The sequence below is a fragment of the Dermacentor albipictus genome, chromosome 1 (assembly GCF_038994185.2).
Source record: "Dermacentor albipictus isolate Rhodes 1998 colony chromosome 1, USDA_Dalb.pri_finalv2, whole genome shotgun sequence".
Classification (NCBI taxonomy): domain Eukaryota; kingdom Metazoa; phylum Arthropoda; class Arachnida; order Ixodida; family Ixodidae; genus Dermacentor; species Dermacentor albipictus.
Window position 1 is genome coordinate 180045507 of NC_091821.1, and position 15890 is coordinate 180061396.

The 15890-nt window shown below is 44.0% G+C and overlaps 1 protein-coding gene across 2 annotated transcripts in view; it reads left to right on the top strand.

Moving 5' to 3' along the window:
* Window positions 1-15890, top strand: part of PIG-C (phosphatidylinositol glycan anchor biosynthesis class C) — a 41835-nt gene that overhangs the window by 10836 nt on the left and 15109 nt on the right. The window contains exons 4-5 of one of the 2 annotated variants that reach the window (XM_070530170.1): window positions 3292-3322; window positions 14609-14711. In XM_070530170.1, the coding sequence (XP_070386271.1) occupies window positions 3292-3322; window positions 14609-14711 (134 nt within the window). Of the gene's footprint in view, window positions 1-3291; window positions 3323-14571; window positions 14712-15890 lie in introns of both variants that reach the window. The other variant, XM_070530161.1, reaches the window with a different exon arrangement.

Here is a 15890-nt window from a genome sequence, read left to right on the forward strand (position 1 = left end):
TCACGTTGTTGGTCAAGTGCCCACGGTAGGAGTTGACGACAAGGAGCGAGTTCTTTGTCAAAAGGGCTCCTGGATGCCGTCGCCACACAATCTTAACCCACTCTTCCACCATCGCACCCGTCATCCACCCGTTCTCATTTGCCAGCACAATGACATTTCTTGGGAAAGTTTCTCGAGCAGGCAGTGTCTTTCTTTTAAATATCATATAAGGAGGGAGTTTATGTCCATCAGCTGTGCAGCACAACATCACAGTTGCGCGCTGCTTCTCGTAGCTCACAGAGCGCACCTTCACCTCCTTGGCACCCTTTTCATTCGCGGTGTACGCCACTGGCATATCAAAATACACAGCCGGCTGGTCGGCGTTGCCGATTTGCCCAAGGTTGTGGCCTGCCACTTCTCTCTTTCACAGCATGTAGCGCTGAAAAGCTATCAGCTTTTCTTCGAAATCACTTGGCAGCTTCTGGGTGATTGAAGTGCGACATCAGAGGCTGAAGCCGAAGCGCTTCGGGAATTTCTGAAGCCAGCCCTGGTAGGCTTTGAAATCCTTTGGCATTAGGACTCGCTCCCTCGAAAGTTCCCTAGCTTTCACTTGGAGCACTTCTGTTGTCACTGGAAGGGCAGCTGCTCTCTGCATCCGAACAAAGTCGGCCAAAACTGTCTCCATCTCATGGTGACGGCCTTTCTTTGGCCTGCTAAATACCATCCTCGTTGCGGCGCACTCAAAAAGCTGCTGTCGTCCCCTCCAACGACAAACGTTTTTCTCGTCGACGCCGAAGTCCCGCCCGGCTTGAAGGTTCGACGATGCCTCTGCGGCTATCACAACTTTTCGCTTCAAAGCGGCGCTGTAGTGGCATCTCCTGCTTGGTGCCATCGCGACAACACCATGCCGTACACTGATACGGCCAACACGACACAGGTCAAAATGGCGAGCTCGCTTGTGTACGGTTGGCTACTGGCACGGCTAGTAGCGGCTGCGATACTGACTTTCCTAGATGGCGATAGCTATGCACCATATTTAGCAGTTTCAATGAAAAACTGGTGCGTTTTTTGAAATCCTCAAATCTAAGCCGAACCTAGAGTTTGGAATATGATTATTTGAAAAAAACTATCGGCCTAGATTTGAATAAATATGGTACTTTTCAGTAGTTCTGCTGAAGGGCAGTACTCCTGTAAACTAGGCACCTTCATTGTGTGTGAAGATTGTTAATAAAAAAACTGCATACTACTGAAAATACTATATTGTGTCACAAAACACCGCAGACAATTTTATGAAATGAAAAGCAAGCAGTGCTTGTGTTATTGTTTTCATGCCTTTTAGAGTGCAGCTCTTAGGTGCCTGTTCCTGGGGCGAGTGTCGGCGTTGTCCCTCATAACTTAGCAAACAAACACAGAGCAGGATGAAAGCGAAGAGAGGGCGAGGAGGAAAGCAGAGAACGGGGTGCAGCGGAACCATGAGACTGTAAGCGGAGGAGGCAGGTATGGTGAAAGCGTGAGAAGAAAAGTGTAGTACCGCGCAAGACGGCTTTGCGAGGACGATGGCACCAGAGTAGCATGCATCGTTTGTATGGAAGTAAAGCACTGTATGAGCGGAGAGCTGTCTCTGGCGGCTGCTGTGAATCATGCCCACGCATCACCCACGCACTGCCTCTCGCTATCTCCCGATTAGTGAAGCAGTCGTGCCACATTTCGCTCCATTTGCAACGTGCCGCACGAGACAAATTGTCTGCATCAGCCAATATATTGTGAAATGAAAACACATATACAGCTACACTCAAATTTTGCATAAGGGAGTATCGTAATTGTTGGTATAGTCTTAGTGTAAAAGCATTATATGCCCCATTACGCGAAAATACGGTGTTGTAGTAGGCAGCGTCACCGAATGATGGTACCAAAAGTGTCTGACAGCAAAGAGTAAAACCACATAGAAAAATACTTGAATTGTCAAATTTCTCAGGGACGTTCCTGTAAACAAAATAAGTTAATGCCTTTGAAAAGAATATTAGGTAAATTTTCATCTTGGTGGGAAGCGAACCCGGGCGTCCGGGGTGCGAGACGAGCACGCTCCCCCAATGCCATGGCAGCTCCGTGGTTCTAGTTAACGAAACGTGTGCCTAGTGTGTGCATCATCGGGCATGTGATGGCGCAGCCAATGGGTAGGAGGTGGTGCTACGTCATGAGTATATAAAATAAGTGCATAAAATAAAAAGCAATAATGTCCAGTTAAATGCCGCTATGCGGTCCTTCGAGTTATGAACTCCTCGCAGGCAAGCGAGTGTGTTGAGACGCTTGGCACATTTTTATTTGGCCTTTCAGGGCGCAGGTAAAACACATGCGAGAGCTTGCGTGGACAAGGAACGCACAGAAAAAACATTTCACCAAAGCGACTATAATGCTTTTGCATTTCCACTCGTAAACAGTCTTAAGTGTGTCTGCCAAATTTTTTTTGTCATGATGATGATATGCCTGTGTAGTAAGTAACCTGTTGCACTTATATGTATGCCAGGACACAAGATGTTGTTGTTATGGCATATTTGCTTTGACATGGCTACAGTGAACTAGAACGTATAGGCAGTGCAGCGACGAAAGTATCCTGTGCCTTGACACACGTGTCGTGCAAAGTGCTGCTTGTAGCGGCAGCATTGTAGTACCTAACAGGGGCGTATCCAGGAGGGTGGGGGGGGGGCTTATGGAACTTTAGTCCCCCCCCCCCGAAATTTTTTCCTGCTGTCATGCACCGCCGACCAAAACAACCCCCGGTGCTGGAAATCTTGAAAATCCTTTTCACGCTCGAAAAGACATTTCAGCACGAATATTGTGAAATCGGGCTGGATTTCACAGCAACGCTCATGTACCAGAAGTCGCATAACGCAAGGAGCCCCATCCGAGCACAAAGATTCTAAGGGCGTTTTGATGGCAAGCGGGCTTGTCGCGGCATCTCGTGGAGGCCGCGGAATCTACAGAGCGCATGGATTTTAATTTTGATGCTTTATGGGTATAAAGTTCACATAAAATTTTTATGCTCAAGGTGCATTGACATTTCCAAAGTTGTGCTTTAGACTTTCAATTCCGGAACATTGTGGGTTTAATGTTGTTATAAATGTTTGACGCCAAAGGTGCATTGACTTTTCTAAAGTAGTACATCGGACCACATGACCAGACAAGCCAAATCAACACACTATCGGACAAGTTGACAAAGCACGTAGGTCCGATCAGACAAAGCATTGTGGTAGTTCGTTTTTGCCATCATGTCACAGAAAATAATATCAAATTTTTTTTTAACCTGTGCCAAAGCAACCATGTCAAGACACTAAAGCCAGCAAAGGTAACTACATTTTTATTTGTTTTTCTACTTTGACTTTTATTCGCGAGGACCCTTGAGCCTCTTCAATTTTTTTTTCTCGTTACCCGTGGGCTGCTGGAGCCCTCCAGAGCGCATGCGTTTTTCTCGTGTTGGCCCGACCATTGCGCAGCGCACTTCGATGCGTCTTCGTTTTTCTCTGGCCGAGTGGATTTTTGCCTGGCAATGTTTTGGACGCTTTCTGGCTAGCAGACAAGATAAATAAACAATGCATGGTCACTTTCTTTTATCACTGCGGGCAGGATTGACAGATTTGGCTATTTTTCACCAAATTGGCTACTTTTAGAAGCTCCTAGTGACTGAAAATCGTGTTTAGGGACTTTGCTACTTTACGACTCCTTTTGAAGGTGGTGATTGTAACAGATAGTGGCCAACTCATACTCCTCCCGACCGTCCCCTCGAAGCAACAACCCCAAACGTCAGATCTTCAAGGCCGTGCTTTTGTGTCTTGCAAGCTCCGGAAGCAAATTCAGGAGCTGAAAATATATCATAGCCACCACATGTTCGGTGGGCCTCTTCGACTTGTCCCCCTGGGCTCCCCCGGGCGGCCTGAGATGCATCATATGCAACGCTCATTGGCTGAAATCAACGTCTCGTGCAGTTCGGGACTGTCATTGACGGATAATTGAAGAGGCACAAGCAGCTCCTTCCGAGTAAAAGTAATTAACCAATCATATAGAAAATGCTTTTGCCTCCTCTGATAGACTGAAGCAATAAGGTGGTGTCCTAATATCACCCCAGCGACGATTACCTCTATAGAAAATCTTGAAGACCATGGTTCTTCGCGTCAGAAATGACTGTAACAACCAGAAACACGTCATGCAAGCCATGACATTACAGGTGCCAATGTCTACTTGACTATGCGACTGTGTACCAGGGAGTGGAGAAAGTGTGTGACGTCATACAGTTCGCACGGGAATGTTTAAAATGAAGTCATAGTGGCATAAAGTTAATATAACCATCTGTGCAAGGACCGTGTTCAGCAAGTTTATTCTACTGAAACTGGAGATACCATTTTGGCTATGAGAACGCACGCAAATGTGCGGCAGAAATGATTGAATATCAGTTGGTCAGACACTATGTTAAGTTACGATACAGTATTATGTGATAACTGCTGTTTTGTTCTGTTATTTTTGTTTGTCATCAGCGCAGCAGGAAACTACGGGCCTTTTCCGCCTGTTCTTTATTTTCACGTTAAAAATGGGCAAATGTTCATATATCGCACTGTGGCTAGATTGTTGGCTAGCAATTAAAGCTTTTGCCGCAGTCGGCGACTGTTTTTGCTACTTTTCGGAATCTTTTGGCTTCTTTTCTTCCAAAGTCCTGGCAACCCTGCTGCGGGGACTCAACGGATTGCAACACGTTCGGTTAGGCGCAACCTCTCTGGAAAATTTCGTCTCGCCGGTGTAGGATACCGAGCAGTATGCGTATGGTTCTTTGTGGACCAAGCGTCTCACGTTTTCTTCGATATTCTTTCGGTAGCCACATTAGGTGCCCAAAGTAGACATTCGATTGTGGCCAACATGCTTTCCTTTGCGTTTTTTCATTTCCGTCACCCCGCCCCACAAAAGAAAGATCTTTCTTTCTTTTTCACAGCAAATTGTCGCATGGTGAAAGTTTGATTTTTTTACTTCTTCTTTTGCGGAAAGTAATGGGACATGGGACGCTTCATTTGCCAGATACTCTGATAATATCATTGCGGCATCAATTATGTGGGCACTCCAGGTGCATTACTGCCATCGCCGTCGCCCTCGTGTTCCGTATAAAATCCAAGGGCGATAACATTGTGACCACGCGCCGTGCGTTGTATGTGCAAGTGAAAGCGCAGGCGGGTGGGGGTGGCATGGGTGAGCCGACGATGGTGGCTCAGTAGTGTGTGCTCAAGAGAGAAAAGCGGGGAAGAAGCGAGCCACCTCCTGTCACGCGCGATAGATCAGGGGGAGTGGAGGGAAGGGGGGCTGTGATCTCTGAATCTGTGGTTGTGCAACATGTTTATTTGCCTTGTTTGGCGCTTTATATACAGTGACTTTTTCTTAGATACGCAGATTTATTGGAGACATACGTATACTTAAATATCTTGTTGCGAGGTTTTGTGTATACGTGCAGTGAGCTTTGTTTTCAGTGACACTTTTTTGCCCTTTATCAAGCTGTATCTTCGCATTTGTATATTCCATTGTATCTTCGCATTTCTAATGTACAAGGGCAAGTCAAATTAAAGTGAGCCAACCTACCCGGAGCAATAATGGTTCTTTTCGTTATCTGCGAGGCATGCACATAGTACACAGGCATCTCCCATTTGCAAAAGTGAGGCGCAGGTGTGAGTATAAGGGTTCTTTATTGCTCTCATACACTGGGTTCAACGTGGTTGTGTGATATAATAGACGCTCTAAAAGTTGAACAGCGTGGTGTCGTGAGGTCTTTGACAGCTAAAGGTGTTTCCAAAAAAGAAATTAGTTGCCGTATGGCTGCCGTGTATGTTGAACATTGCATTTTATTGGACACTGTGAAGTGTGGCAGCAAACGGTTCAAAGAAGGACGTGAAAGTTGCAAAGACAATCCAAGGCCAGGCCAAAGCCACCATGCAATCACCCCCAACACAATTGCAAAGGCTGATGAGCTGATTAGAGAAGAATGGAGGATAAGCATCGATGAATTGGTAGGGCGTGTGAACTTCAGTCACGGTTCGGGTCACACCATAATTCATTAACATCTCAGTTATCGGCTCTGGTGTGCGCAATGGATGCCCAAGGTTTTGAACCACCGCCAGAAAACGGAGAGGTTCGGCGCTGCCTTGACTCATCTAATTCGGTAGCACAATGAGGGTGACGACTTTTTGTCTGCAATTGTGACCGGGTATGAATCATGGTGCCACTAATACGAGCCTGAAACACGATGGCAAAGCTTACAGTGGAAATATTTGAATTCACCAGCCCCAAAGAAAGCAAAGGCCGTCATTTCTGCGAGAAAGGTGTTGTTGACTTTTTTTTTTTCGATCTTCAGGGGCCATCATTGATTGAATTTACTAAACCTGAAGAGACTATCAATCGTTTCTGATATTGTGAAACGCTGGATCGGCTGGGTGTCGCAATCAGAAACAAATGATGTAGAAAAATGACGATTGGCATCATCTTGCTCCACGACAAAAGCCGTCCCCGCATCACTGATGTGGTTAATACAAAACTGGCAAAGTTCAAGTGGGAAACACTACAACATCTGCCATACTGTCCAGACCTGTCGCCTTGTGGCTTCTGTTTTTTGGGGCAATTGAAAAAACCGTTCAAGGGAACCAGATTTGTGTTGGACGATGACGTGAAGGAGTCAGTTAGAGATTTTCTGAAGCAGCAACCCAAGGAGTTTTATGAGACGAGAATCACGCAACTCGTTAGTCAGTGGGACAAATGTCTAAATGCTCATGGAGACTACTTTTAAATAAGGTACCCTGTTTGTCATACATTCGCATTGGCACACTTTCATTTGACTCGCCCCCGTATATTTTGCAGAATGGCTTTTGATATGTCCTCTCTGTTGCGTCTATAACATCGGTGCAATTACAATACACGACCATTGACAGCATTGGTGACAATACATTTGAACAAAAGACGACGTCATTGAGATTTTTCCCTGGCCGTTGCATATGCACAAAACCGCAAACAAGGTTCTTGAATGACAAAATTTCGTTAAAATATTTGTCTTCAACTTGTTTATTTCATGGCCTTTATGTTTTTCATATCAGCGACATGCACTGCTTTGCTGGTTTCAAACTGATATAGTTCTAAAGTTCGTGTGATGTTTTCGTTACTTATTAAATAGAGAGAAAACATGGAAGCATTGATGTCAGTTATTTCGGGTTCAATTTTTCAGACATGCGAGTATATTCTTTTATGAAAAAATGCATATTTTACTTGTCTTGACATTGCGTAGCATTCAATAATTCGTTTGCAGCATCTTTGGCAATGGCAATACAGTTATTATTCATGTATTTGACGCTTCGACAAATTTGATAAGGAGGAAGCCGAGCTGGAATGTGAGCCCCCCCCCCCCCCCCCGAACGAAATTTCTGGCTATGCCACTGGTACCTAACTATTGAATGCGTCTAGCGAGTCTTAGCTTCATGCACGGCCTGTCTAGAGCGCGCATTTGGTTAAAACAATTGTACATCACATACTGGAAGCCCAAAGTTGCACAAACATTAAATGATGTGACGTAACCTTATGTTCAGAAGTTTTAGTTGTAATCTATGAAGTAGTTCTTGAATAGAAAGTGTTGAAGATCAAAACAACTGCACTGCGAAACACGTGGAGTGAGACTACTATGACTGTACTACATACTTGGATAGCTTTCGCAGTTTTGCCTGCTAAGTATGAAACGAGTATAGTTGATCGTGGGTGTTGTGACAGGAGATGCGGCTTCTATTTCACGTCAGATGATATGTAGGATGTCATCAGTGCGATTGGGCGTGGGCGGACTGCGGAGGTCTTCACAGGTGGACATAGCAGCTGTGTTGAGAAGGCAGGGAGAAATGGCTGGGCAATGTGGCGACTCTTGGCTTCTTTAAACCGCCGGCATTCGGTAATAATGGCTTGCACAGTTGAAGAATTCTTGAACACAAGGAGGTGGAAGGCATCATTTGCTATGCCCTTAATGACATGTGCGACCTTATCTGGTTCGGACATCTTCGGATCCACTTTGCGGCACAGAGTGAGCACGTCCTGGATGTACGTGAGGTAGGATTCAGTGCACGTCTGGACAGACGAAGCGAGGTCTTTTTGGGCGGCGCGCTGACATCCAACAGGCTTGCCAAACAAATTCTTGACCTTCTGTTTACAAATGTCCCAGCTGGTAAGTTCCTCCTCGTGGGTCTGAAACCAGACACGTGCCGTGCCAGTGAGGTAAAATATCAAATTAGCGAGCATGATGGTCTGATCCCAGTGGTTGCTGGAGCTCACCCGCTCATATAGTGGAAGCCAGTCTTCAACATCAATGTCGTCGGTGCCAGAAAAGCTTCCTGGGTTGCGGGGTTGTGCTAGAATGATGGTGGGCATGGGTGCCGGCGGGCCTGAAGCATCCTCGCCTTGTGCTGGCATTGTAGATGCAGCCAAGGAGCGCCCGCTGCGTAAATCCATCCTGGTAATGATTATGCAACCTCCACCAAAAATTCTACGGGGTTAAAAACAGTCAGACATATATTTACAGGATATTTACAATGATTGTAGCAGCTGACAAGATGGCAGACAGCGCACAAAGCCCAGAGCATCGTCTTCTTCCGACCAAGCTGAAAACAGCTTCTTCGTCAGTGTGTCACAATAGTTAAAAGTTTGATAGTGCTCGTTACACCCTTTTATTAGCTATAATCAGTCTGTGCACAATATTAAACTTTGTTATGATGTATTCAAAGTTGTCGAAGGCAGTTATGTTGATAGCCGGATTACATCTGAATCATAGCTTATAAATGTTTAGCTAAGCCTGCAGCCTTGTACTTTAACTGCTGATCTTGGAATAGCTTAACACTTTAATGTCTAAATGCAGTTCCACATCAAGGAAGATTGAACAACTTCATCTTTATTTCTGGCCATGGAGAGAACATTTGTACAAAAATAAAACAATTAAATGTTATGTGAAAAACTTATTTAGTATAGTAATTAATCAATTAGTGATTGGTTTCCTGAACTAGCCACAACTAAATACTTCAGTTGCTAAAAGCTTCAGCGTATCAAAAATGCTACTATAATCTATGCATTAAGTTCTCTCTGCTTAGATCAGAATTTTGAGGTATCAAGTTCAGCGTAGCATAAATTATGTGCTTGGCACATTACAAGCTTAAAACATACGATTTAGGATTACATAAGTGCAAAATTTTAAATGTTTGATACATTACAAAACAGAAAAGAGTAGGTACACAGATCCACTTCCTGGTTTGTGACTGTGGTTCTGATTAAATTGAGATAAGAAGGTGGCTTGGTGAAGTTGCAGTGTCAATACTTGCTTGCCCCAAATTATGCTGTCTTTTTTATTTGTTTTTCATTTGTAACAAAAAGTTCCCTTAGGATATGACAGTGTTCAAGTTCCCAATATAAATGTGCTGTAAACAAAATATTGCGGCAGAACCCATCTCATGATGACTGTCGATGGTGATGCGTTAGCATTGAATCAATATTGGCCTTGAGCTCCACCACTGGGAAAGCTGGCGCCACCGTCGGCGTGACGTGCTATTGGGGATCACGTAGACATGGCGGCCGCATTGGCTGCTTCGGGAGCGTCGAAGCGACCTAAAAACGACAGCTTAAATTGCCTCGTACGCTGCGGTCCTCATTTAGTGGTGAGATTTTCCCGCTTCGAGTGTCTCCGTTACAACGCTTGAAAGCACTACAATAGGTAGTAGGCCTTTGAAGGCGCGCAACATAGTAGGCTACTGCTTGGTGCCGCAGTGCCGGACGTACGCAACGGAGCCCGGTGTCAGCCTTATTCGCACGTAGCCGCAGGAGAAGAAGCTGCGTGATGCTTGGCTCGCGAAACATAAAACCGGCAAACAGTCATCGGCTACAACTCGGGTATGCAGGAAGCACAGATATGAGGATGATTTCTGCTACAGTGCCTGGTCTGCGATGTTCGGAAAACGCGCACTTAGACGCTCTCCCGAGTCCACTGCCCGACTAATGTCATGACGGTTTGTTCTATGAACTTGTCGATGCTATAGATACTGGCAAGTTCACGGGAGTGGAAAGGGAGTGGTAATAAGCACATTAAAAAAAGAAGCATGGCATATGGTCATGTTTGTGTTATGGATTAATGCACTGGATTCAAAAAAGAAGCAGCGGGAAATCGCACGCTGAGAACACCGATAAACATACAGTGTGACGCAACTCGAGAAATAATATTGAAACGTCCAGGAATTTAGAAGAAAAAAAAAAGATTGAATCGTCGCGACAGCACTTCACAGTCCTCCCCGTATAGGCGTCGAAGTCTCTACAATGAAATTATTTTTGAACAGCTCTGATAGCGCCCACGCAACAATGGTTGCTTGTATACTGTCAAATGCTCATTTTGTGCGGCCTAAAGCTCATGGCACGGTGCGAAAATGCACATGCGGTGAAAGCGAAACAGTGCGTGGACAAGCATGCAGACGCGTAGTTGGTCGCTGCGAATCTGTGCGATCGCTGCGTTGAGGCTTCATTCTATTACGCTCCATTTAGTTATACAGACAGCCCGTTACAAGAACATATTTCACATAGTTTGCTCTCAGCGTTTACCTACCTTTCACACAAGAAGCCGGTTCGGCAGACTCCATCGCGGTGGCTGTGCGCAGTGGCGTTCACTGTACGTATTCGGTAAAGAAATAGCGTCTGTAAACGATTCTGTGTCTTCAGTTTGCCCAAGATTATTATTTAGGCAGTAAAAAACTTCTAGTTTCGAAAGTACTTACAGAAATGTCCAGGAGAGCTCGCGCGTAGTGTTTTCAGTGAGCGCTGACAGCAAAACCTAGGAGGAGCGCGCCACGTGATCCCTCATACTACGCCAGCGAGGCGCTTCCGATAGATGGCGACACCGTGACTCCTCGCCGCCAATAGCAACACAACGTACTGCCACCATTGAAATGAGTTATGTATAAGGTGTGCACTGCAGCCGGACTCCTATTTCGCGCTTCCCTAAGAACACTTCATGCCATCTAGCACTGCTGCTGTGAAGCCTGTGTGTGGCCTCCGAAATGCAAGGTGCGTTGGTGCATGCAAATGCTGAGAAACACATCATGTGGCAACCAGGCTTCTTTCTCACGCTTCTTTCTGGACATGCTGCGCCATCTAGTGGCACTGCTGAGAAGTCTGCCTGTGGCCTCTGAGATGAGGAGCCTGGCAGGCAGGTGCCTACAAACATTGAAAATTGTTCCCTCACTTGCCGCACACTCAGTGGCACATACTCAGTGACCCAAGTTGGCAAGAGGTTCATTGAAGAATGGCACATAGCCAGTGCATTTATGGTGCATCTCGCTAAAGCGTTGGCGTGAAAGACTTTCTTTGAAATGTGGCATGTACCCAGTGCATTTCTGGCGCAGCCTGCTAATGTGTTGGGTTGCCGTCCTTGAGGAACCCTTGTGACATGGGTTCGATTCTGCTCAACATCAGAGAAATGTAAGGTATCTTTTTTGCCATTGTAGTTCGGCACATTCCCAGTGGCACATACTTAGTTACCCAAGTTGGTGTCAAGGATGTTCATTGAAGAGCAGTGCGCACTTACTGGGATATACCTAGTGACACGATCTTGACCAGGTTAGGTGTGTCTTCACCGTAAGTATCAGGAAACGATGACGAAGCCGGGCCTCGTTATGATAAAAAAATAGAAAAGAATGTGTTTACTTCATTGGTACATGGTTGTGACTCTTATCTGAGTCTCGAGCGGTTCTAATCTCACATGGGTGCCAGGACAGCCTTAAATAACCTCTCTTTCCTTCGTTGAGGGAATCCACTGGCCATTCACAAACGCTGAATCGTTCACCACCTTTATCGCCCATCGCTGGTCGTCATTGTGCTGCTTGGGGTGTTCATGTCCTCAATGAGCTGCTCTGGGTGCTCATGTCTTCAACGAGCTACTTGTGTACATGGTGCACCTATCTCCAACGTGTCACAGTAGGAGGCAACCACCTGCCATGGATGCTTGCCTCCGGGAATTCTTGATGAGGACCTTTTCATAGATAATTGGCCACTTCGTGATGGTCAGGAGGGCGACGTTGCTGTCTTGAAGCGAAGTGAATGATGAGGCATGAACATCAACTGTGACAGCTGCGTGTTGCTGGTGGGGCATCCCCCCGTCACTGGATGTGGTAATCGATGGCTTCTTGGAAAACTTGGGTCAATTATAACGCTAGTGACCCAAGTTACCATCAAAGAGGTTCATTGGAGACCAGCACAGACCATGGGGCACATACCCTGTAATCCAAGTTGGCATCAAAGAGTATCCTTGAACAGCAGCACCTACCCAGTTCCCTGTCGTCAGTCACCCATGTCAGTGTGAAAGAGGTTTGTTGAAAAGCGGCATGTATGTACATGCTGCCGCAAACTCAGTCACCCAAGTTCTGGTGGTTGGTTTCGGACCCTGTTACCTCAGCACAGCAGTCTGATGCGCTGCACATTCGGCCATTGACTACTCAGTGACCCAGGTAGGCAGAAAAACTGTTTGATACAAACGTGCAAACATAGATACAAACATAGATAGACAGATAGATACATAACCCTCAAAAAGTGCGTGAAGTACTCTAAGAATGCAAGTGTATTAATACTAAACAATATTAATTAATTTTAATTAAGGGATGTTTGGTTTGTTTATAAGAAATATAAACATTTCTTATCTTTACTCTTGAGTTATGGTACAGAAAACTTTCATTTTATATATTATATTGCATGCTTATTTAATATATACGGTCGTTTTTTATTTTTCTCATTTAAATCAAATTTTATCCAAGTTCTCTTTGCTAAATGTTTCTGAAAAATTTGCAGAAAGTTTGTTCCTTGGATTTCGCTACACAGTGTTTTAATGGGTTTGAATGATTCAATAAATTCAGTAAGACCAACCTTATAATGAGTAAAATTTTTTATTTTTGTCTGTGACCCAGCTCCCCTTTTAACTACTCAATTTTTTACTATAACTTCCCATTCACAGTGTTTCTGACTATAATTTCCCATGTACAGTGTGTTTGCCGCAGAACCTAAAGCAAACCACAATGGTCTTGGGGCAGATGACGGTGGATGCTTGTAGACAAACAAAAGGAAAAGTTGAAACAAGTGTTGACGCTAAAGAAGACGAAGTCGACCTACATGCTGGTTTAAATAATTATATGATTAGTGTTGATTATATCTCTCTACTCTTTCTGTCTCTTTTTTATGCTCATTATTTACTAATTTGGTATCTTATATGTATCGTAGCATATTTCACATGCAATTACGTTGACCTTGTCTTCTTTAGAGTCAAAACTTGGTTGGCCCTTTCTTTTTTTTGACCGAGAGGACAGGTGGGCTGATCCTGGAAATAATGCAGTCTATGGTGCAATGTGGCTAATTTTGAACTATATTAATGCTGACTACACTCATACTGTTAATTTTACCTACTGTAGCGTTAATTCTCACTTTTTCTGGGCACTGGCAAAGCCATCTTCCAGACACCATTGCCTCGTGCCAGCCATTCTTAGTCCAAGCGAACTCGCTCCATTTCCCAAAAGTATGCCATGCGGCAGCTTTGCCTCAACATGCCTTTATCTATGGTGTTGCACCCATTACACGCATTTAGTGCAGTGTGGTTAGTTTTCAACCACACTGGCTCTAATTACGCCCGTACCGTTAATTTTACCTTCTCTATGACTCATTCTCACATCTTGTCTCATTGAGACCTATATTTTTATACCATTCGCGACTCACTACACCACTCTAGAGGCATGAAAGGACCATTTTTTTCTGGAAGTGATTACAAGAAATCGAAATCCCATATATGCCATACCTGTGTGAAGTCAGCTAAGAAAACCCTTGTCTTCAAAAAGCAATGATTACTTGGACAACAGGGGTGAATTGCATTGGTGTGCATGTTCACACTCACAGCTGTGTTCCAATTGCTGTCTTTGTTCTCTGGTTAATTTACTTTTGCTGACCTATTTTCGCCATAAATGAAAATTTTCAGCATAAATAATTTGGCATAAATTATAATTTATTTCTATTTAAACTGCAAATGCTGAACCCTAACTAAATTTAATGCCTCTTTCATATGCCTTCCTCGAGTAAGCCCATGGTCAGTCACATGGATAGCAGCATTTTAATGTTTAAAGCGCAAAAAGCTACTCGGGGAATGTAAACTGTTTGAAATCATGGCGGAAGTCAATGATCATATGCGCCGGGCACTTCTTTTCTGCTTCTTATGCCACGAATGACATTCCTACCATTTGTGGCGCTGTTCACTGTGCCACCTGTTGTCAACTGGCAGCTGCACAGTCCCTACAGCCATCATATTTAATTTTATCATACTGAAGCAGCAAGTATTTTGAAAACTTGCAGAAAATTATATTTATTTGATTTTTCAGTGTAACTGTAAGCTCCCTGCTACAGTGTAGGATTAATATTTGGCTCAAGTCATCATCAAGGCAGGCTTATTTACTATGTTCAAAAATATTGCTGGTACTCTTTAAAGACTCTGTTTATCACTGCAATGTGTGGGTCTCAAGGAGGATTATTTGAATGCAGAACAGTCCTGTTTGCTGTGCTGTTTGGCCACCTGCAGGGAGGCCTGCTGCATCCATCAGAGCTTTTTGTTGGGTTGGCCTTGCTTGGCTGGCCAACATACTTGCTCTATGCGTTTGTGCAGGAAAGGAAAACTGGTGAAGGTAAGAAAGGCTTAAGCTGTGGTGTAAGCATATTTCCACGCAATATTCACTTTGTATTTGAACAGATTGGCTTTTGAAAAACCTCAAAGCATGCCTTTGTGGTGTTTGTTATCAGATCAGAAGAGTTTTCATTTAAAAGTCTGATCAAACAGGAGTAAATAAAAGAGTGTTATAGTTGTAACGCTATTTGCGTTATATCTAGTGGTGTGCAAATACCCATTTTTGAGACCAAATCGAATGCAAATCGAATAGCGCCAGTAGTGAATCGAGTATGAATCAGATAGTTTGCTAGGTATACATTGTGGCACAAAATACATTTCTTGAAAAGGGACAGAAGAAAGGAAGACAGTTGGCGCTTCACTGTCTTCCTTTCTTCTGTCCCTTTCCAAGAAATGTATTTTGCGCCACAGAGTGTACCTAGGAAATCTAAGCACCAACTTGCCCAAGAAGAAGTCCTTTTGGAATCAGATAGTACCAAAGTGAATCAAATCGAATTCTGAAAATTTTTCTAATAGTTTACAAGTAATGTACAGCCTTCTTACCAGCAATTTTCACATCCTGATGTTCACAACAAAGGAAAGTTTGTCATTACCTTGCACATTATAAAGCACACTTTATTAAAAGCACCAAGGGAGGATTACGAACAACTAAGCAGATTGTTTGCAAACTTAGGGACTCTTTGGAGCATATGAGGTCATACATTATCATATAAAGTTTATAAAGGTAACACTGTAAGCCAATTATTGTCTGCGTATATCTTCGTGATCAAACCAGATGAGCGTGTCATCTGTGGCGATGGCCAAGTGGAAAAAAATGTTTCTATGCTTAGAGTGATTGCGGCAGATAGTGCAGCTATATTGTATAAAGTATGCTGTGATGAAAGGCACATTTTGATTTTGCTGCATTTATAAATAGTACCAAACAATACCAACTGCCGAATGCAGTGACTGAACAAAAGTTTATTGGAGGTGATCCTGTTTAGTCGAAAAAGTCTGGCTGTCTGAGTGACGCAGCATGCTCTCGTACTTATGTCCACTGTGGATGGGCTGAAAAATATCATATTCTTGCTTCAATTTCATGCTTCATTGTGTACAATTGATGACATAGAGTATTCAAAAAGTATTCAAAATATATTCAAATTTTTATGTGGTGACTGTTCAGTTGGAGGACTGAATCTAA